Genomic DNA, 22,042 nt, shown 5'->3' with positions numbered 1-22,042 from the left:
CGTGCCAAGTGTCCTGGCCAACAGCCCCATCGAGAACAGACAGGGGAGAGGGGCAGAGGTTGCTTCTACAGAAGGCAGTCCCCACCCGCCCCAGACAGACAAAGGGAGCCCCGCACCCGCCCTGTGGGTCATGCATCTCAATGTCATCCGACCATTGTGGCTGGCTCTTGGGTTGTCCTACAGCTGAGCACCCCACACCGTCAGCCGCACCAATTTCAGGAATGCTTTCTTTGGAGGGACACCTGCTTTGCTGGACTGCAGAGCAGATGGCCTGAGCCTCTCGGATCCCCGGCTTCCAGCCCCAGGGCCGAGCCAGCATCTGCAGCCTGCGGACCCGGCGCGGCCCCTGCCCACAATAGCCCAGCCGCCACCCCCACCAGCCATCTGCTCCAGCCCAGACCTTTGTGCCCGCAGAATGTACGGCTAATTAAAACGATTATGGGGGCACACACGGGGCTATTCTTTCCCAGCAGAGGTTGCTGAGCTGATCTCAGCAGCCTCAGAGCCTGAAGTAGATTTTTTTTTTTCTTTTTTGAAAGGAGAAAGCCTCGCAAAGCCAGAGAGAAGAGGAAGGAAATTTACTGGAATAACAGCTCCCCAAACAAACTGAGCTGTAGTGTCCATTTAAAAGAGCACCACACTTAGCTAAGCACAGGAAGTCTCTAAAGAAAAACAGAAATCAGTTTAAGGAGAATGCTATGACAAAAACTTGTTAAGCTTTTAAAAATACATCATCCATGGCATATTTTATGCATGGTCCTAAATATTTATAAAGTCCAGGTTCTGAGCTGGGTATTGGAAGCTAAGTGAGCCCAGCAGGGCTGGCTATTGTTTCTGCAGGGATACACACTTCCCGGGACTGTGGTTCATTTTCCACTATGCCACCCTTGAAGGCAAAGGCACTGACACAGCCCTGCTCCCAATCTCTCCATTCTTAACTCAGGGACAAGCTACTCAGCCCAGAGCTGTCACCACTAGAATGCAAATCAGTGCCTTTATCTTTAAAAGCAATTAAATGCTACAAGTAAGTGCTGGGGAAAACAGGAATTATTAATACATGATTTTTTAATGCACATACATTGAGATGAGTCCTGCTACATTGCCAAAAAGCCTTCAATACTGCCAGGGTGAGGAAATGCTGAATTTAAGAGTTCCATCCTTAAGTCGCTTTTCCTACCGACATTAGGGACTGGTTTGGTTCACTGGATTTTAAGGTCTTTAAAGGAAAGGGATTAAAAAAAAAAAAAACCTCTCCTGTTCCTCAGAGTTGCTCAATGGGTACTAAATAATACTTTTCTATGTGGAAGATATTTAATGGTATATAGCTGGAAAATGGTCCCATCATCATTAAAATTACCTTGTTAATTTTTGATTTGTTGTCTGTTTTAGTTTTCTAGTTAGAAAATAAATATCAGAAATTGTTGATCTGGAAGGTGGTGGGCTGGGGGCTGGACTCCAAGGGAATTCCCTCTGGGATTAAGTCAGGAAGACTTACCAGGTCACCGAAGCCTGAAAGTACATGTTAGAGCAAGGGACATCTTATCTATCAGCTTTGAAGGGGCTCCTTTACATCACTTTCAAGTGATCTACAATTGCATCTCGAATGAGTGTTTCATCTCTGGGAATAGCCACATGATCTGATAAGACTTAAGAAATATAAAGGAGAAGACTGGAATTTCATTAATAAAAACTCTATCCTGATGACATCATATTTGCTGGGAATAGACGGCATCAGTCATGAAACCGCTTGCTGTGTCAAAGACTGAGACAAAAAGTGTCACAAGGCAGTAGTGAAAATAGCTACGTTTCAAATACAAAAGATCTGAGCAGAACTTCTCTCTGTTATTAAGAAGTTTACTCCAGAATTAAATGTTGACTCTGCACAATGTAAATGAATAATTCATCAAGTTTTACTGCAAAGTTATGCATATATGGAAATGAACATAAGGGAAAAGATAAGCCAGTTTCACACTTCTTGAAGAAGTTTGGTTTTATGTAGGGTAGTAAAATCAGTTTCTTTCTTTTTTTTTTTTTTTTAAGCTTTTAAAAAACCACACTACCTCTCTAACCTCCTACATCCATGGTCCCAACACAAGGACTGGATTTGCTTCTAATGCAGCAATCAGCTTTAACTATTCTCTCCGGTTCTAATTTAAACTGCAACGTGCAAGCCAGTGGTTTTGGCTTACACTACTATTGTCTACAGTTGAAGAAATAATTGTTTAAAACCCCTTGCTGTTGATAAGAATCTTACTAGACCCAATTTATTCCCTGTGGGGGAAAACAGTTAACAAGGTGTGCCCTGTTTTCAACCAGGGCAGAAGGCAAAGTGGCCCTGCCCCAATTGGATTCATTGCACAGCCTTTCCTACCAGGTCTGAGTAACAGAGAATAGAATTGAGAATTAGCTTAGCTTTGTTTTTTTCCTCTTGCACCTACCCTTGGAAGAAACATGAGCATGACATTCAAGGTCAGTTCAGGAGCTATTCATGTAAAAAAGGAGAAAATTTTACTCTTCTGAATCTAAAGTCTCACTGCTGTTTCTTAAAGAAGTAAAGCAAAAACAGTGACAACCAAAACCTTCTCACTAATCACACCTTAGGCAGGAATCAAGAAAGTGCCCTTTGTGAGTCTGGAGTAATCCGGAATAGAATGTCCATCTGAATTGACTTGGGTGAAAATAAGCCCATGGAAAAAGAAAACTCACTACTTTCCTTTCAATACCACCCGAGATGAGAATTCAGACTCCCAAGGGATCCATTTGCCAGACAAACACACTAAATTGGAAGTTGGATACACACTGCAGCCCGATGGTGGGACCCACCTGTCACTTGTGAATTAAAACATTCTGCTTCAGGGTTTCCGAGTGAAATTCTGAAATACGCACTTCAGTGCTGAAAATTTAGCAAGATCCCAGTAGTCCTTCCCTACAGAACGGCTTTATTGCCTTGTAAACTAAAGTTAGTGGGGGAGACATGCTTAATACTAGGTTAGATATTTTCTGTTCCAGCAGGAAAGAATCAAATTGCCTGACAAAAGCATGGGGGTGGGGAGGCAGGAATGGGATAAACACTATTAAAATGTTTATAATTTATGTTGGGGTTTTAATATATATGCACGGAAATAAAAGTCAAACATGAGCAAAAACACTTCATAACAAGGTGCATCTTCATACATCCTATTCAGGGGACGAGGCCAAGGTGGTGGGACATTTGCTGCCTCATACGCACAAGGTGGGCCGTCCTTGCCCGTGGCAGCACGTCACAGCGGTGCACCATAAGTAGTCACCTGCTCCCAGTCACTTGTACCCAATGAAGCCTGAAGCTTCACAGAAGACTTACATTAAATATAAATGTAGTTGCTTCAAAGCAATCTCTATAAAGGCCTCACCCTCACTCGCCTGCATTTCTAGATGCTTTCTTGAGTGGGAGAGAGAGGGTGGAGTTATGGACAGACTACAGAGAATTACTCTTAGAAGTCACTGAGAATTACCTATAATTTTGGTTATGCTTATGGGAGAAAGGCTTCTAAATAAGGATGCAGAAAAAAATCATGTGAACCTCTAACCCAGCCTGGGACTGAATTCCTGTTGACCCGTAGCAGCCTCCCCTACTATTGAATAACCCTAAAGGAAAGAGGGGAGAAATTATTATATTTTCAGATGACTTTTTGCCCACTTATCCCCTCATAGGATAAATTCCTAGAAGGAAGTGAGCACTCCCTGCCCCCTGGACAGCTTTTATAGGTCCTTGTGATACTATTCCTTTCCACTGCCCAGCCCCCTCCACAGTCCTCAGAAAAATAAAATTATTCTTTGTTTCAACCTAGAGCTAAAATTAGTCTCCTGCTGGGTAGCAACAGACTTCCCCTTTGTTTAATTTATAATGACAGGTTCAGACCCTTTTATTGTCTTCATTAAAAAACTCTAAAGTCGCTTTAGGAAAAATCAGGCATGTCTGAGAGCAGGAGGCCAAGGCAAGCCAAGAATCTCACCTTCCTCAAAGCCAGGATTCAGGAGGCAAAGGAAACACAGACTTGGAACTAAGAAGGCCCACCTCCAGCTTCCCACCAGACTACTCCTTACTCGGTATTCACGTCAGGGGAGGCCCAGCCCCACACCCTCCTTCCGCATGGCCTGGTGGCACCAAGATAAAGTATGAACCCTAGGAATACATTCTTAACACACCCAACAAAAGGAGACTAAAGAGCCTCAGGCAACCAAAACAGAGAAAAAGCAAGGCAACAATCTAATAAAGAACTCCTCACAGATTCAGAACTCCTTGTAAGAGTAAATAAACCCCACAGGTCATTGAGAAATTTTCATCCCTCCCCTCCCCATCTGGAGGCCACCCCAGAAGAGGGGAGATTCCCTGGGTCTCCTAGGAGGCCTAGACAGCTTCTGCAGAAGGGACAGGGGGTTCGGAGCAAGCCCATGCTGCCACTGGCCAACAGAGTAGACCTCAACTGCCGAGGTGAATTCGGAAACTGGCCAGGAGGCGGGACTGCCACCTTGACACAGTGGTATGTAAGGAGACTGGCACGCTGAGGAAACCATACCGCGAGACCACTGCACACGCACCAGGGAAGGCAGCAAGTATGATCCTCAACCGTGCTGCTGCACAAAGCTGGGCTTTGCCCTTTTAACGGTCACCAGGAACATTAAAAACGTCACATGTGAAGCTATCAAATTTTTTGAAAAGATAGAAATGATTTGAGAACTGACGGGCCCAATTCAGCTTACAAAACACTTCATTTTTAGGCAAAAAAGCAGTTGGATGACCTTTGGTTTCAGTCCACTTTTGGCAATTAAAAAAAAAGGCAGGGTAAAAGGGTGTCACCTGGGTCTCCTGTAGGCCTTGTTCTGATGTAAATACAGCAACATCAAAGCCGGTCAGTAGGAGCCCTTGCTGAGGACAGAAGGCCAGAGGCGCGACCTCCCCTCGCAGTTGTGCCGAGGCAGGGCGGGCGCACTGCGGCTTCCACACATGGCATCAAGAGGTCACTTCTTTTTATTTTTCTTTTTCTATTTTAGCATATTATGGGGGTACAGTGTTAAGGTTACATATATTGCCCATGAAGAGGTCACTTCTAAGGGGTTTCTGGAGGAGCTAAGGGAAGTGGTAGCACACCAAGGGTGAAATGATTCTCCCAATATATTCCTTTCACTGAGACACAGGCTGTAAGATTGTGCCTGGGCCCAGGCCTCAGTTCTTATCTTTATTTATACATGAAACCAAAGTCTCACTTTTTAAACAGTAAACTTTACTGGACATCAGCAGATTAAGATATACCAAGGATATAAGAAAATACAGTGTCTGTAACAAGTCAGCCCTGCCTAAGAACTTTCTGAGTATTCCTAGGTGGGGACTAGAAACTATCACGTCAAAAAAATAATCATTTAATTTCTTAGCACCAAATAATAATACCTTTGGGACTGAAAATAGTTAGAGAAATGAGATATTAGATGTTAAAGTGTTTTCCAAATAACAACTTATCCTCTAAAGTGTTGAGACATTTTAACCATTTTTTTTCACAGAGAAGTGTCTCAAATACATTCCATACTACTCAGGGTTAATAAAACAGACTTTATGTAATAAAATGATATCCTTACTGACATCAAGATAAATATTATGAACACTGTACTAACTGAAGTATGCAAATTAATTGCCTTCCTGAAATATATATAAAATTTTTGTGCATATGAGTATATGTGTTTTACTGGGGAAAGGTCCCTATCTAAATTCTCAAAGGGACCCAAGAAAGAGGAGGGACCACTGAAACTGTACCTAGGATGGGAAGTAGCCTCTGGCCCAGAATGACCAGCCTCCTGGTATACTGTGATGTTCTAGGCAGTGTTTTCCTTCTCTCTTTTCATGGCTTTTTCTGTTTTCGGCCATCACTTCTTAACCCACATACTCTTACACTGCCTTTGTGGTTTTCCTCTCTTATAGTTATTTTTCCTCTTTCTCTTCTCAATAACATTTCTGCTACTGCTCCTTCACTTCTGGTGTGAGGACAAGTGTCACTTGTTTTAAAGCAATGATGAAGACTTCTTCTGCACAGACCTGTCATGTGTTCTTGTCAATTTCACTACTTATTGCCAGTTGCATTTCTGCTCCACAAGTGAGCTCTTTCTAGTTACCTTTCAGTTTGTGGGTATTCTAGAAAGTTGAGGATGCCTGATGTCTGAATGCAGAGGACATTATTAGGAGTAAGCTTCCTGTAGATTGTAGTAAGCTGAACATAGACGTTAGACAGCAATGAACACATATGTGCACATACACACGCACACCCAAATCAACCTACAATCTACAGACCACTTTCAGAAAGTTGAATTGCTTTGTCTTCTTTCCAGTTTATATTAGTATCTGAACTATCTGCAGCCCCAGTCTGAGCTAGGATTTGCAAGAAATATTTAGAGCTTGCTCAGCATGGCATTTTCAATCATGTTCTATAAAGGGGATGCTGGTAAATGAGCCGCATAAAGAATAAAGAAAATGTTAATGCTCCTGCTTTATTGGTAGATTATGGCAACATGCACAATGAAAAGGAGGGAGATGAGGGAGGCAGGCGAATCTCCGAACGCTGGAGAGCAAGACATGCCTGGGTGCAACAGAACCAGTAAGAAGAACTGTGGCAGCTGCTGAGCACTGTGCAAGCGCCCCTGCTCAGTGTGTCTTGAGGCAAGAGCCAAGTATTTGAGCTGCCTTACCACAAAAGATAAGATGCAGGCTCTCAAAATGCCTAGACGCATTGCTTTCATTTCCTACCTACCACGGATGCTGTTTTACAGTTTGGGATGGGGGATGGGTTGGTGAGCTTTGTAAATAACTAAACACGACAGTGCCATGGAGGAGAGATATATTCCCAAGAAGAGCTACAGGTAGCAGACCCCTGATCATATAAAATTACTTGAATTCTAAATGTGTGCATATGAAGCATGCACAGAAAGGTCAGCTCTACAAAAGCTGAAACAGAGGTGAAAACATTAAAACAATGCAAAGATTGGCCGCATATGTCCATAAGGCAAGTAATACGATTAGCAAGAGCCGGTAACTGAGAAAAGCCACGTCATGCCACGGACCCCGTCAGTCCTGACTCCGGCACTCGCGCTCGGGATCCAGATGACTGTCCCCGCCCAGCTTCTTACCTCGGCGCGCTCGCTGGCTGGGATGTGTGGAGGCCGCGCTTCTTCATCCAGTGGCTCGATCACTGTCACCTCTGCAAACTCCTCCACCGATTCTTGAAACTCGGGCAAGGACCTCCGTCCGTAACGCTTCCCACCTCTAACATATTTGGGCTGAGCTTCTAGTGAGCAGTCTGGGCGAGGAGACAAGAGGTGAGGCCACATTACATGAGAATCTCAGCCCTGGGCTGGCGCTCACGGCCCTCAGACACAGGCTCTTATACCAGCCCCAAAATAAACCACCGCTGTTTGCCAGCCGGGGGAGCCGGGGGTGTGTACGAACCACCAGGTCACATAGGGAGCACGACTTCTAATTCGGAACGGCTTACAGCACCCTGAGAATGCATCTGCCTCTGCTGGGAGAGAGAGATCCGATGATGGCAGAAAGGATTTAACTTAACAGCTCAGAATTAAGATCAGGAAAGGGTCAGGGGTCCTGGTGTTTTGCAGGGGTCGGGGGGCAAGAGGGAGTGGGGAGACCATACTAACAAAGAGACACCTTGGAGGAAGTTTTGGAAAAAGGTAAGAAAATGGACACCATATCGGCACCGAAAAGTTAGCCTCCACACCAATTAGTCTGAAACACCTTCCCTTACCTTAATGACTCCTTTGTTAACCGTTCCACTTTCTGATCTATCAGACAAGCAGGATGACAGAACAAAGAAGCTGACACAGTAGATTCTAATCAATGACAGCTAGTCACTTCTATGAAACCTGGCATCAAGACCTCATTATAAAATTAAGAGCTGTGGAATAAAATAGCAAATGCAAAACCACAGTAAGAGAAATGGTGTATTATGTTTTTTCTCTTCATGAGCATTGGTGTTATACAAAATAAAGAGGAATGTGCATGAGGGGAGAGTCATCTCTTGACCTTAAAGAAGGACTTCAGCATTTTGACATAAAAGGTCTCAGGTTCAACATTCACCACCTTCACCTTCACCACTGCCACCTTCACCTTCACTACCACCACCACCACCACCACCACCACCGCCACCGCCACCGCCACCGCCACCGCCACCGCCACCACCACCGCCACCGCCGCCACCGCCACCATTACAAACTAACCTTTTTCTACAATGGATAGCTTAATGCAATAAAATAAATACTTCACTCTATTCAAATGTCAACTCAGATATAGATTTTTTAGCACCTTACACAGTATTAGAATAAAATATTCTATTAAAAAACAAAAGACTGGCAATGCTTTGATTTCTTTTGTCTTACTGTCCACATAGACATATTGTCTCTGTAGAAAATATATGTTTTGATTGAACATAAGTCTTAGCAAGAGATGTCTGAACTCAGGCATGTAGGTGTTTAAATGAGATAGGTACACATATCATCAAAATGAGGGTGGCTGATTAGATAAGAACTAACGGAGCAAAGCCCTTCCTTTGTCACCACTGAAACCATGTTAGGGACTAGCCACTACTCTACAGCGTCCCTGGGAGGACTGGTGACACTGTTCAACTCAGCATCTTCCCCACCCCATGCCTTTCCTCCGCAAGCTCAGATTTCACTATATTCACAAATGTGGCCAAGGAGCATTCCGAAAATGCTCGGCGAAGCTCAGAGTGAAGTATTTATGCTAGCTATATTATTTCTAGCAATATTTACATCCAGCTTTTTGAAAGTCCCAGCCAAGTCATTTTATTAGGTCGAGCGATTCTCTTGCGGGAAGTGGTTAAGCATACAAAGTTTGTACTGAAAATCGCATGCATATTGGAAGGTACCTTTTATCAGGAGAGAGTGTGTCAGCTTGTGAGTACTCAGGAGCGGCCCAGACACCCGAGCTACTTGCTGGCAGCTGACACCCACAGATGCTAGTCAGATAAGAAGCAATGCAGAACCATCCTTAATTTATTACATATTCTTAAACTTCAGTGGCAGACAACAAGATACACCATTTAGTGACGATATGGGTTTAGAAAAAACTAAAAGGAAAACTTGTAACCTCAGAAAATGGAATGTGGGGATTTTCCCAGTGTGGGAACAGCGGCGAGTCCTGGGGATGGAAGTAGCAAAGGAGCTACTGCAGCCGCACGTCTGCAGGGGAGAAGTAGTAGCGGGAGAAAGCAACCATCTTACAAACCCCACTGTGATCTAATCCCAAACCTACCTATAGATGAAATGATTCCCTAGTTATTTATGACTAACTACCCCATGTAGTAGCACAGGAAGCAGTAGTGCATCCAACAGGGCTTTTTTTCTAAGCAATGAAAGGTAACAGATTGTGAGCCGACAGGACCCTGTTGGTTTATTCACTTATGCTTTGCCAGGAACATTTAAAATTTTTTTATCTCATTGTATTATAATAACCAAACTCTAACTTAATCATAGGCAAACTTTAATTTAATATCTTTCCCAGAATATACATACGTGACCAAGTCAATTTCTAGATAAGTCTATTAAAACTGCATCATCTTTTTAGAAAGAAGATATTAGCACCCACAAAGGAAAAATGGGTTATTAAGGTTTCCTTCACTGAATTTTCTAAACCATCCATGTGACTGAGAAAGAATTAGACTAATCACATCATTTAAAAATAGTTCTCTCTTAGAATTACACACACATTCTCACGTTCCCCTCCTACTTGGAGCATCTGGCTCATTGCACTTACATAATAAGAGGGGAAGAGAGATGGGAAGAGTAAGAACGTCCACAGAGAACATTCCTGGTCGGCAGCCACGCCTGTGAAACACATCTGAAAACTCTGATTCTTCCTATCAGCCTCCACCAGGGCTCTAGAACTCAGCAGTGGCAGCAGTCCACTAAACAGTGAGGATTTTAAGGCATTCACATACTCAAGTTAAGAAAAGCAAAACGGACAGCCCTGGGGCAAAGGTTATTTCCATTACAAGCGCATCCAGATGGAACTTATATATTTTCAGGGTTTCCTTCTGGAACAATTTTATCTATGTCAGATAATAAGGGGTTATTTGGCTTATCACGAAATGAAATTGCTGATGTCCCATAGCTTCCTTTAACACGGGCGCAAGGAACTGCTCTAGGAGGGTTGGGAAATGCCCATGATACAAGTATAAAGGACTGCTGTGCCTTCAGTCACTGAGTTCCTTGGAAGTGTATTTATGATTCTGCCTGGATTATCAAGCATCTGAGTCATTTTCCCTTCTTTCCCATTTTCTGTTTCTCCTATTGGCATCACTACATAATAAGCGAAATGGGCTTTGGAGGAAAGCAGACAAGCCCAGGGTGCCTGGAGGAGTCTTGCACCCCATCCCCAGAGAGCTTATTATGAGATACACCACTCACAGGAAGGTGGCTTTGGGGCATGCCTCCCTGACCTTGTTTAGATGGCCTAGGTTTTAGAAAACAAATGCTTGGTTATGAGTAGAGGGCAACAGAGAAATCATGCTTCAATCCCCTAAAGATTGCTGGAGGAATGTGGAAGTGAGTGGCAGTCTCTACAGAGCAGGTGGTGAAAAGTCTGATTGAGGAGTTCAAAACACGAGGAAAATACTATCCCTTCTGGCCTTAGAAATTAACAAAGTCTGCATGCTCAGACGCTGCATTTTTTACTCCACATCTCATCTTTCCCAAGAAGAGAAACTCCAGAGCTGTGATAACGTTCACCTTCCAAATCTGGATGAAACACCATGCACATGTATGACTTTTGGCCAGAGGTCTTACACATAGAATAAAAAGAAAATTAAAATACAATGTCAAGCGGGGCAAACAATCAACACCTGCCCACCTCATTCCTCCTCTTCTTCAACTCCACATTAAGCAATACAGAGTATACTTTTCACTCTCTCCTAAAATTGACACAGCCACCTATGTGACGCAGATTGGAACTCTCAGCTCTCCTAAAACACTGCATGGACAGCCAAAGGCAAAGCAATGAAGATGTAAGGGAAGCTGAAATAGTTATTCAAAAGCCTAACTACTATTTATTCAATCAAATGCTTTCTTTGCAAAAGCACAAGCCTTAGAACCCGGAATGAAGTAACACTCGCAGCACATACATGGGAAGTTAAAGGAGATTTTCAAAGATGCCCTCCAGTGTTAGGCAGATTCATTTAACCTGCATTTCCTGAACACCTGCCATGTGCACAGCATTATGTTGTACATGATGAGGGATAAGATGGATATTATATAATCTTTTCAATCAAACTTCCCTATTCCCCAAGATGACCTGAGGCTATTTCAAAGATGAGGAAGAAAGGCCTGCCCTTGTGGTGCAGATACTCTCATTTTGAAATTGCTAATATAGAACTTTCCTTTCTACTTCTCTTCCTGACCCATTTAGTGAGCCTGAGAAATCATTCCCAGAGACAACGCCCCATACAAAGAACCTCAGCAGAGAGGTAAGGCCAGCAGGAGGCCTTTCATACCACATTTCTGCCAAGCTCACAGGATTGCTGAAATCCATTTGAAATTAAAAAGTGGTCAAAAATGAAGCATGTGCAAACCTCAAGACAAGCCCCCCTGCAAGCAGCTTTCTTGGGGAAAGGCAGCCAGGCAGCAAATGAGCACCACCCAGCCCTGCTGCACATCCACCTCCGCGACTATTCTGAACGCACCATTACACAGGGATCATGCAATCAAAGTGCAAACCCACATCTGACTCCAAATGAAAGAAAAGGGAAGAGAAAGAATCATAGGGGAGGCCAAGACCAAGACAGAGAGAGACCTAGAGATACAGACAGAGGCTGATGGAGACAGACAGAGGCAGACTGAGACCAAGGGAGGGCATAGGGGATGGTGGAGACCTAGCAGCCTATGGAGGGAGGGGGAAGGGGAGCAAGAGAAACAGATGGGGGTGGCGTGAAGAGCCAGGGGAAGAATGAAGTGGGAGACAGAGGAGGAGGAGGGTAGAGGCAAGTCAGGGTGGTAGAGCAAAGAAAGGAGTGGGGAGAAGGATATCCCAAGGAGGGAAAGGGAGAGGAGAGGTCAAAAGAGGATGAACAACATAAAACAGACATCAGCAGAAGCCTTCTGACATTATCTGCTGTTCCTTTTGGTTCCCAGACACCCTCACCCTCAGCACCCCATGCTGCTGTGTGCAAAGCCCTTTCCAAGGCAGCAGCTTGACTGGGTGGGGGGCATTAGCACCTTGCTCCCCAACTCCTCCCCTCCCCTGGAACCTCAAAGCAAGATGCAGATTTCAATTAGGTCTTTCAAGTGTTCCCTGGAGGCAGTGACAGAATTTTAGGAGCAGTCTCCATATTCTCACCTGTCTGAATGATCCCTCTTACTGGAACACAGGGGCTTCTGGTCACAAAGGTAATGGGGTGGCTTTGAGCAGCGCTGGCTGGGAGCAAGGCTTCGAGGGGAAGGTCGGCACCCACCAAAGGTGCTAAAGATGGTGGGTGAGTGTGGGCGGGCACCCCCAGGGCTGACTGGTCTGACTAGATGGTCTCTCTAAGCCCTAAGCCCTGCAGTTGAAGATCAATCAACAGGACAGAGAGTTTGAGTTGATAATGATCATATGGTTGATTTCCCAACCTTTTCATAGGACAGTCAACCAGCTGACCCCTGCATCCTGAGTCATTTTTGCGAAGAAGGAAGAGATTCACAATGAACTCATTTCTTCCAAGTAACTTCTTGGCATAACTTTCTTATTTCTTTTTTTTAAAATGGCACTTGGGGAACACAGAGTATCAGACCTTTTATTGGCACATTTTCACAGAACCCTTTCTCCTATGCATTTAGTGCAACTCATACTGTCTATAGCTCCCAACTTAACAGTAACTATGATCATATTTTTCTAAGAGCATTTTATAAGTTAGAATTATCTATTCATCTAGACAGTAACACTTTCCTAGGGGGAGGGCTTCATGGACAGAGTCCAGGCTTTGGAATCAAACAGACCAGACCTGGACCCTCAGTTCATACCCAGGTTCGGAATCCTTAACCTCATGTACACTTAGTTTCCTCATCTGGAGGGAGAGAAAACAACAGGAGATCCATGTCCCTGCCTAGCAGCTCCTGTCCCAGGAGCTCCTGCAGCCCCAAAGCCATCGGCCAGGAGCAGGTGCCCAGCACTGGGCACCTGTTGGAGCAAAGTCAGGACGAATCCAACAGCCCTCAACCCCACAGCAGATCTCCTCCACCTCACTGTTGTAACAGGTAAGATTTGTGGCAAATGTGTAATGACGTTATCCAGTTCGTCACTTCTGAAACTAGAGCTGTCCTGATCCTGACCTTGTTCTTGCCCCAATTTTCTCCTTGTTAGTCTATTTTCCCTGCATGGATGGGCTGATGTGAGAGGGATACACCGATTTCAAATAACATGAGTATTTCTTGCAGATGTACATATATTTTTTAAAGATCGCTCTTTTACCCTTAGTAAAATCATAACAATAAGTATTCTTGTACAGCACAGTTTAATAGCTGTGTAGTCTTTGATCAGACAGTTACAGCCTAATTTATCCACTAATACACTGTCAAATTATTTTGCTTGTTTATATAGGTTGAGTATCCCTTATATGAAAGGCTTAGGGTTAGGAGTGTTTCAGATTTCTGATTCTTTTTTTGATTTTGGAATATTTGAGCTATACTAGTTGGGCATCCCAAATCCAAAAATCCAAAATTTTTGCTTTGTGCATCATGTTGGCGCTCAAAAAGTTTCAGATTTTGGAGCATTTTGGACTTTGAATTTGTGGATTAATGATGCTCAATTGTGTGTGTATTTCACTATTTCAAAAGACTACCCTATATACACATCTTTGTGTATATCCATAATTATTCACATGGCATAAAATCTGACAGTGCGATTGGTTAGCCAAAAGCACATTATTATAGTTCTTGGTGCTTATTATCTTATGTAATTCCAGAAAGGTTCCATCATTTTACATGACCACTGGTAGGTGTGTTTCCAATTTCTCATGACATCATAAACACACTCCTAACACCCTCTTCGTCGTTGTTGGTGGTGGTGGTAATGGTGGTGGTAGTGGTTTGTTTGGCTTCTAACTTTTGAAGAAAACTTCTGATCCTCGCTCTTAGCATCTCATTGACACCAAGAGACTAAGTTCTGACATAACCAAAGAGAGGACAGACAACAAAATAAGCCTCTTGGGCCACCTGTGTATAATATTGCCTAAAAACAGGGACCTCAGTCAGACGTCAGCACCTGGTCCAAGGCCTCTGAACATAGTTGCAAAAACAAATCTTCAATCATTGCAAATCACGATCTAGTCCAATGCTGAGCCATGGGACCTGTTTCAATGCACATTTGCTGAGTAAATGAAAAGATATCTGTTAATTATATTTATGGCTTTTTCAAAATACAAGGAAAATAATTACAATTAGGGCAGTTCCTGGAATTAGGAAGGTCTGTTACAAAATAACCAATCATCTATACCCTATACCCAAACAATGCTTGATCCTATTTTTCTAATGAGTGGCTTTTGCAAACCTGAGTTTTTCCCCACCAATAAACAAAGGAATGACATTTGCAATGAATTCCATCAAGGAAAGAAGGGGCTTTCTGCATTATGCTAACATCTACCATAAGACAGAAATCTAATGCAAGATGCATCAAATGAGGACAAAATCTCCGGAGAGCAGATCCAGCTGGCATGTTGATGCCACGTAGCATAGAGCCCATGCCAGCATTTCCATTACAAAAAATCTTATAATTCAAAGCTGTGGCAAATTGAATAAATAGCTAATAATTAAGTTGTTGCCCCTCTCTTATACCAGAAAAATAATTTAAAAATTAAATTGTACACATAGATATGACAGAGTTATGCCACTAGCAATGTTAATCAGTTTGGAATTTACAAAGGACTCCCGACTCCCAAACCCATTTTTCTGTGCTTATCTGAATTTCAGTATTTTTTATTGTGTTGTTCTTATTATTAATTGCTTTTTAGGGGGAAAATTCCACATCTTAGAATCATAAATATCAGAGTTAACAAGATGCTGAAAATAATCTAGTCCATACCCCCTAATTCTAAAAATAAACTGTGCCTCAGAGAAGTTATAAATGGCAGAGCTCAAGATGATGGAAATAATGACTTAATTTCATCTCCTCTCAAATCCCATCAGAGCTTTGTTTCTGTTTAATTTATACACAACTGCCTTTTATTAGAATATTAAAGCATGAAATATACTAGGCATTTGTCCTTAGGAAGATGAACCTTATAGTGTCAATTTATATTAAGTAAAATCTAACAGAAACACAAAGCTAGCTCTTTTTGTAGACATAGACAATGTCATTTAGATATCAGGAAACCATACAATTGAATCTTGAAACCGAAAGGAATTTTAAGTATTTTCGGGTACAACCACTCTTACAAACGACATGACTAAAGACTACAGAGGCTGTAATGCATAAGGTCACCCGATTAGAGGGGCAGAGCCAGTATTTCCCAGCCTCTCACTCAAGGGTCTTTCCATTATATCAAGCTGACTTTTCTAGATTATAGTCTGGGGTACAGTATCTGCTATTTTAACTTACAACAATCTGCAGTGCTATAAAATATCGATTCATGACCCTCGCAGTTTCTAAGGCTGTGCACCATGGTACACCTATTTTTTTCAGTCTCCGGCCATAGTTAAAAGTAACCTTTTTTCTCAAAGCCTACCAGGCCTATTGATTTGAAAAGGCAAGACAAAAATACCACAAACCTGGCCCCTTATGATAAAAGACGAACTAAGTACTGAGCAGCAAAATGATGCTGAGGACATAGGCAGCCCTGTCACAATTGACCAGGTGACTTGCTTTTATGCATGCCTCTTTGCTGCCTCCGGCCACTTGTCAGACCCTTTGGACTGGCTGATCCCTGTGAAGGCAAAACCCTTAAACTGAAGCCTCCTGGAATCACACCCTTAGTGCTACAGTCTTAGCACCCTCCTCCGCCATTGTCTGTAAGACTTCAATTAAGCTACAGCCCTCTTCGGGCCTCAGTTTGCCCATCAGTAAAATGGCAGTGTTCTCTCCAGCCCTAAAATGCTGTGGTCTAGGACTTAAGGGATAGCTACTGCCATAGAGGCAGAGGGAGAGATGAACTCGGGTTGCCTCCTGACATACTGCATTTGAATCCTGCCCCTGCTCTCTTTTTCTCTACCCAAACCCAGCCAGCCTGTGGGGGCAGAGTCACATTTTAGAGTGGGTGGAAGAATGTTTGAGTGGAAAGAATTGCATGATCCCCACCAACAACTGGAGGGGCCAGGGAGAGAGGGGCAAAAGACAGAAAAAGCAGAGATGCCCAGGAACAAAGCAGGGCATGTGGGTGGAAGGGCTGACTCATGCCTCACATTAGATAAAACGTTCTTAAGGCACAGGCTCAACCCTGCCAGGACAAATGTTAGGGAAGTCATATAAACGCTTGATAAAATGCTATCAATAAATACTTTGCTGCTGCATTGTAGTGATTTGGGGCAGTTCCGTTAAAAAGATTTGCTGCAGCCTACCCAACGGATGGAACACAAAGCAAAACTATAAAAATCCCTTCTGTGTGTTGTCCTGGAAGACTTGTACAAATTATGGTCTCTGCTTGCACAGCAGTGAGGCACACGCATAACTATGAAATCACCATCTGGAGCTACACTTATAAACTTCACTTCCTGGCTGTGCCAAGCTCAACCAGCTATTGTCTAGCTCATCCTATTGCTTAGATCACAACACCACACTACTCCAGGGTGCACCCATCACATTTGCAGTCACCATAAATCTATACATTTATTGCGACAATTTCCTGGTAGATGACAGTCCAGGTTTTGAAGAAAGGGCAGCAAAAGGATGACATGGACTAGTGGTAGGACTGCCCATTCCAAATCCACATAAAAGCACACTACTGGTATCAGTACACAGAAGAGCACTGAATTTATGCTTATATTACCTATGCTCATATTAATTAAAATCCACCCCAGCAGTGATAACACCATAGCTCTATTCAGGGTCCCTAGATCTCCCACCACTATTATCAAGATGACAGCCTTAAAAAAGTAAAAATACCAGCTGGGCGCAGTGGCTCATGCCTGCAATCCTAGCACTCTGGGAGGCTAAGCCAGGTGGATCGCTCAAGGTCAGGAGTTCGAAACCAGCCTGAGCAAGAGGGAGACCCCTGTCTCTACTAAAAATAGTAAGGGATTAATTGGCCAACTAAAAATATACAGAAAAAATTAGCTAGGCATGGTGGCGCATGCCTGTAGGACCAGCTACTCGGGAAGCTGAGATAGAAGGATTGCTTGAGCCCAGGACTTTGGGGTTGCTGTGAGCTAGGCTGATGCCATGGCACTCTAGCCTAGGCAACAAAGGGAGACTCTGTCTAAAAAAAAAAAAAAAAAGTAAAAATACCAATTAACTGTGAGACCTCGTAAGTAACTAAAGTCCATATTCCAGCAGTAATAACCTACAGAATTTTATTGTTTGTCTGGAAAATCTCAAGAATGAATAACCTCCCTCCCAGGCTCACTGGAGGCTTCTAGAGAGCTCTGGCAAGCCTCAGAATTGAGAATAACCTGCCTACGGGTGTCACCATTGGCAGAAAGGGGGAGACACAATCCAGAATCCAAAACACTGCTGTAGGCAGTACTCACACACACAACACAAATCTGGAGCATCTCAGGAGGTAGGATGAAGAACTGGATCACCAGCAAAGGTAAGAAACGAGGTCCCATCTGTGCCTCATCTAAATAGGTCACATTGAATGACTCCGCACAGCCACAAAAAGTTAACGATTCCATCTCAGTCTCAAAACTGGACTATGTTTTTGATGTTCTTTTTTAAAGTCAGGTTTATTGAGGTATAATTTATATAGAATACATTTCACCCCATTAGTGCCCAATTCTATGGGTTGGAAAAACTCATACAATCAGGTAACTGCCAGCACAATCAAGATATAAGTTTCATCATCCCCAAAATTCCATCATGTCCCTTTATAGTCAACCCCTACCCCAGACCCTGAAAACCCTTGATTTAATAAAGCCGGACTGTACTGTAACACAAATTCCCACACTATTTAGACTTCCCCTTAAACATTTACCATATTTCATTGATTTTAAGACCCATATACCCCCATATCAGATTTGAACACTCTGAAATTAGAATGTATTTTATAATCAATAGCATTTTACATTATAATTGGCAACAATTTTTGCTTTTAGAGATACATAAAATAACAATGTATTTTTTAATCTATGGTACTTTTTAAAAAGCCAATAAAGTATTAATTCAATATTAATTCTTTTTTTTCATAACATTCATTGAATACTTATATATGCTAAGGACTCTTCTAGGCATTGGAAATACAAAAAAGAAAAAAAAAACATGTCCTCAAGGAACTTGAAGGGAGGAGACAGATAAACAAGTATAATATAATGTGACAATGTCTATAGTAGAGGTAATCCATTCATTAGGACTCAGCAAAATTATCTCTAGATTGGCCTCCATCCTACTTTTAGGAGAAATTTCCCCCAAATCATGACCTTCCATGTACACAGGAAATAAGGCCAAACGTGGTTACCATTAGCTTCACTCTGCTCATTCCAAGAATGAGTTATTGCCGTACCATCTGACATATTGCCCAGGAATAATCCAATTATTTTTTTCCACACTAAGCTGCTGTAGTAGAGAAGTCTCATTTTAGTGTTCAACAGCTGCAAGGCTTTTAGGATAATATCGAACAGAAGTCACTGAAAATAACTGCTCAGTCTGTGAAAGGCAGATGTCCCAAATCCTTCACAGACATGTTTCAAGGTCCCCAAATTCTTCCCTGGACAACTTTCAATGGGCAATGTAGAGAAGAAAAGTTAGTGCCCTTACCTGGTTCTTGAAAGTGTTCCTCATTTGATAGAGTTCTAGACAAGATAAGTATTAATGCTTCTTTAAATTGATCAAAGTGCACCTAAAAAAGCAATTAGACATAAATTTAAAATCATTTCCACAGCCCTAAGAATGCAAATCTATCTACAAGGTATCAGAACTGTTTGTTCCCACCTTGACAGCCTTGCAGTGTGAGTCATAACCCACTTTGTTCCCTTTTTTCATTTCTAAGCACAGAAGGGAAAATGGCTGATCATTTTTGACATCCAGTGCCACAAACACTGATATCAGCATCGACATTTATTCGACCTACAAGGGGAAAAGCTATCTAGCAAAACTCTCTTTATAAACTCTGAAAGTTATGTTTTAACACATAGTTATGTTTTATTTAACACATAGTTAGCTCCTTTTATTTTTCTGAGCAAGACCAGAAGAAAAAGACATTAGGCAAGCTATAAGGAGAAACTTCCCCGGTAAATGATCCATTGTACCAGTGACCCACAGATGCTTTCATCTCTTAAGATATTCTAGAAGGGAGTAAGCTATCTTTTGAAGATGACTTGAATACAGTCTTGCCTAGGGCAGATATATAATATTTATCTCCCAAGGCCCCTAGGATTCTATAAACAAGCAAAAATCAATAGCAAACACAAAGGATGAAAAGAACCTTGAGAAGCATTTTCCTGAATTCTTACAAATACAATTATCTTGACTGAAGTGGGAAAGAACCTGAGTTTTATTTAAGTGAATAGAACTGGGTTATTATTATACTTTCGTTAAAAGAGTAGAACAGTTTTCCTTATGGCCAAGTATATTCTTCTATAACTTAAATTTATGTGATCTCACCATGGAGATGGAGGAAGAGATGATATTTCTTCTCACCATAATTCTAGTTTGCAAATGTGGCACCAATTTACACAGAACCCCATAGGTAAATATAAATATAATTTTGGTAAATTTGTAATTTGTGCTTCCATGGGTTTCTTTTGATGTCATTACAAAATATTGCCTAGAGGTTTAAATGTAGATGACAGATAAAAATCACTTCCAACTTAAATTTGGAAAAGCAGCAAACTTCATTAGTTATTGACACAATGGAGAAAAAAATTTCATAATGTCTTCTTCTCTGTGCAAATCAAAGTAGAGGAATCCACTGAGATTCGCATGTCGTAAAATTGTATTTGCTTGCAATTGACTTCTCTTTCCCAAAGTATGTGTGATTTCACTCCCACATTAGTTTTGAGTAACTGAAATTACTTTCAATCATATTTCTTTTAAATTGTATGGACTTTATTTCTTAAAATGTTTAGTTGTACATATTTAAGGCATACAACTTGATGATTTGATACACATTTACAACGTGAAATAATCACAATCAATCTAATTAACAAATCCATTACCTCACATAGTTACTTTTTTTTTTTTTTAATTTGCTGGAAAGAACACTTAGGATTTTCCCTCCTAGCAAATTTCAATTAGATCATACAGACTTTAAAAATCAACATAATCGGCCGTGCGCAGTGGCTCATGCCTGTAATCCTAGCACTCTGGGAGGCTGAGCTAGGCGGATTGCTTGAGGTCAGGAGTTCGAAATCAGCCTGAGCAAGAGTGAGACCCCATCTCTACTATAAATAGAAAGAAATTAATTGGCCAACTAATATATATAGACAAAATTAGCCGGGCATGGTGGCACGTGCCTGTAGTCCCAGCTACTCGGGAGGCTGAGGCAGCAGGATCACTCGAGCCCAGGAGTTTGAGGTTGCTGTGAGCTAGGCTGACGCCAGGGCACTCACTCTAGCCTGGGAAACAAAGCGAGACTGTCTCAAAAAAAAAAAAAAAAATCAACATAATCTAAGGGGCCTGAGTGAAATTCTGTAGGGAGGAGGCAGGCCGGGCATCTGCTGAAGAGCCAGGCTATACAATCAATGAAGGGGTTAAAAGATTGTAGCAATGTAAGCTGTGCTAATTAGCTTTCACAGCTGACAAATCACAGCAAAGCCTAGGGGAGGGAGGAGCCCGGCAGGTCCTGCTGTTGTTCCCAAGTCAGAGATGGTTTCCCAGGGCCAGACTAAGTTCCCAACCAGCCAGTTCACAACGTCACAGACCCAAGAGCTCTGCCACTCAGGGCCCCTCGACAGGCCTCTACTAATTCCTACCAGAATCAGTCCTCCTTCTCCAGACAGGCAGGAGAGGGCTATGCCCCTCGCTTCCTGCTGTGAACTGGCTAAATTACTAAACTTCTCCAAGTTTTAGTTTGCTCACATATGAAAAATGGGGGATATCTGTAACAACTGATATTTATTATTCACTCAACAAATATTTATTGAGCAGCTCCTCAATATATGTGCCAGGCAGTGTACTAGGCCCTGGTGATATAGCAGTCAATGACAGTGGTGAAGATCCCTGCCGCCACAAAGCTCAGACTCACAGAAAGTCAGGTACTGTGCTAAGAGCCTTGTGTGCATCTTAGGTTATTTCTGATACCACCTCCCTGTGTTAGGGAGACAAAATGGGAATTATGTAAAGTGTCCAGACTGTCCCGGAATTTACCAGGTATCCAGCAGGTGGTAGTTAGTAATATTAGCAGATATACTACTAGCAGGGGTGACTGTTTCCACCACCTTTTCAGAGAAACAAGGCCATATTTTCAAGCAAAGCAACTTGCTATGGAGTGAGTGGGATAGCCCGGTGGGCGTGCTGGTGGGCAGCAGGAGCAGTCGCGGGCCTGCCTGCTCCTCCAGGACCTGTGGCCTTGCAAACCCATCCAGTCTGCTGTGTTTAGGGGCCACAACTCTGGCTTTCTCCTCTCTCTTAGGATATTAATGGAGGCACAAGAATGAAACCTAAGACTCCCCTTCCTACAGTTACAAGTTGGACATAAACTTAAAGTAGAATATTTTTTATACTTTAAAAAGCTATTTTAATAACCCCATTTAAAAAACTATGTATACTATTAAAAAAAAGATGACACATGCACTCAAAAACCAAATAGGCTGGGGCTGTATAGCGTTGGGGTGCGGATCCAAACGCTGCTAAATAAATCCTGAGGACGCTGCTATTACTACAAAGAACTGATGGATCAAAAAGATTGTAAATGATCAAGAACAATCTAAT

At 42.4% G+C, this 22,042-nt stretch overlaps 1 protein-coding gene across 4 annotated transcripts in view; it reads right to left on the bottom strand.

Annotated features, from left to right (window-relative positions):
* The window catches only part of NIN (ninein), a 96,753-nt gene that overhangs the window by 58,940 nt on the left and 15,771 nt on the right, over window positions 1-22,042 (bottom strand). For all 4 annotated transcript variants that reach the window (XM_020285812.2, XM_020285819.2, XM_076004038.1 and 1 more), the window contains exons 3-4: window positions 18,929-19,010; window positions 7,150-7,319 (exon numbers count right to left, since the gene is read on the bottom strand). In XM_020285812.2, coding sequence (XP_020141401.2) covers window positions 7,150-7,319; window positions 18,929-19,010 — 252 coding nt within the window. The remainder of the gene's footprint in view (window positions 1-7,149; window positions 7,320-18,928; window positions 19,011-22,042) is intronic.

Source organism: Microcebus murinus, chromosome 6 (assembly GCF_040939455.1).
Source record: "Microcebus murinus isolate Inina chromosome 6, M.murinus_Inina_mat1.0, whole genome shotgun sequence".
NCBI lineage: Eukaryota > Metazoa > Chordata > Mammalia > Primates > Cheirogaleidae > Microcebus > Microcebus murinus.
Note: the sequence above shows the minus strand (reverse complement) of the source record. Positions and strands in the feature narration are given on the sequence as shown.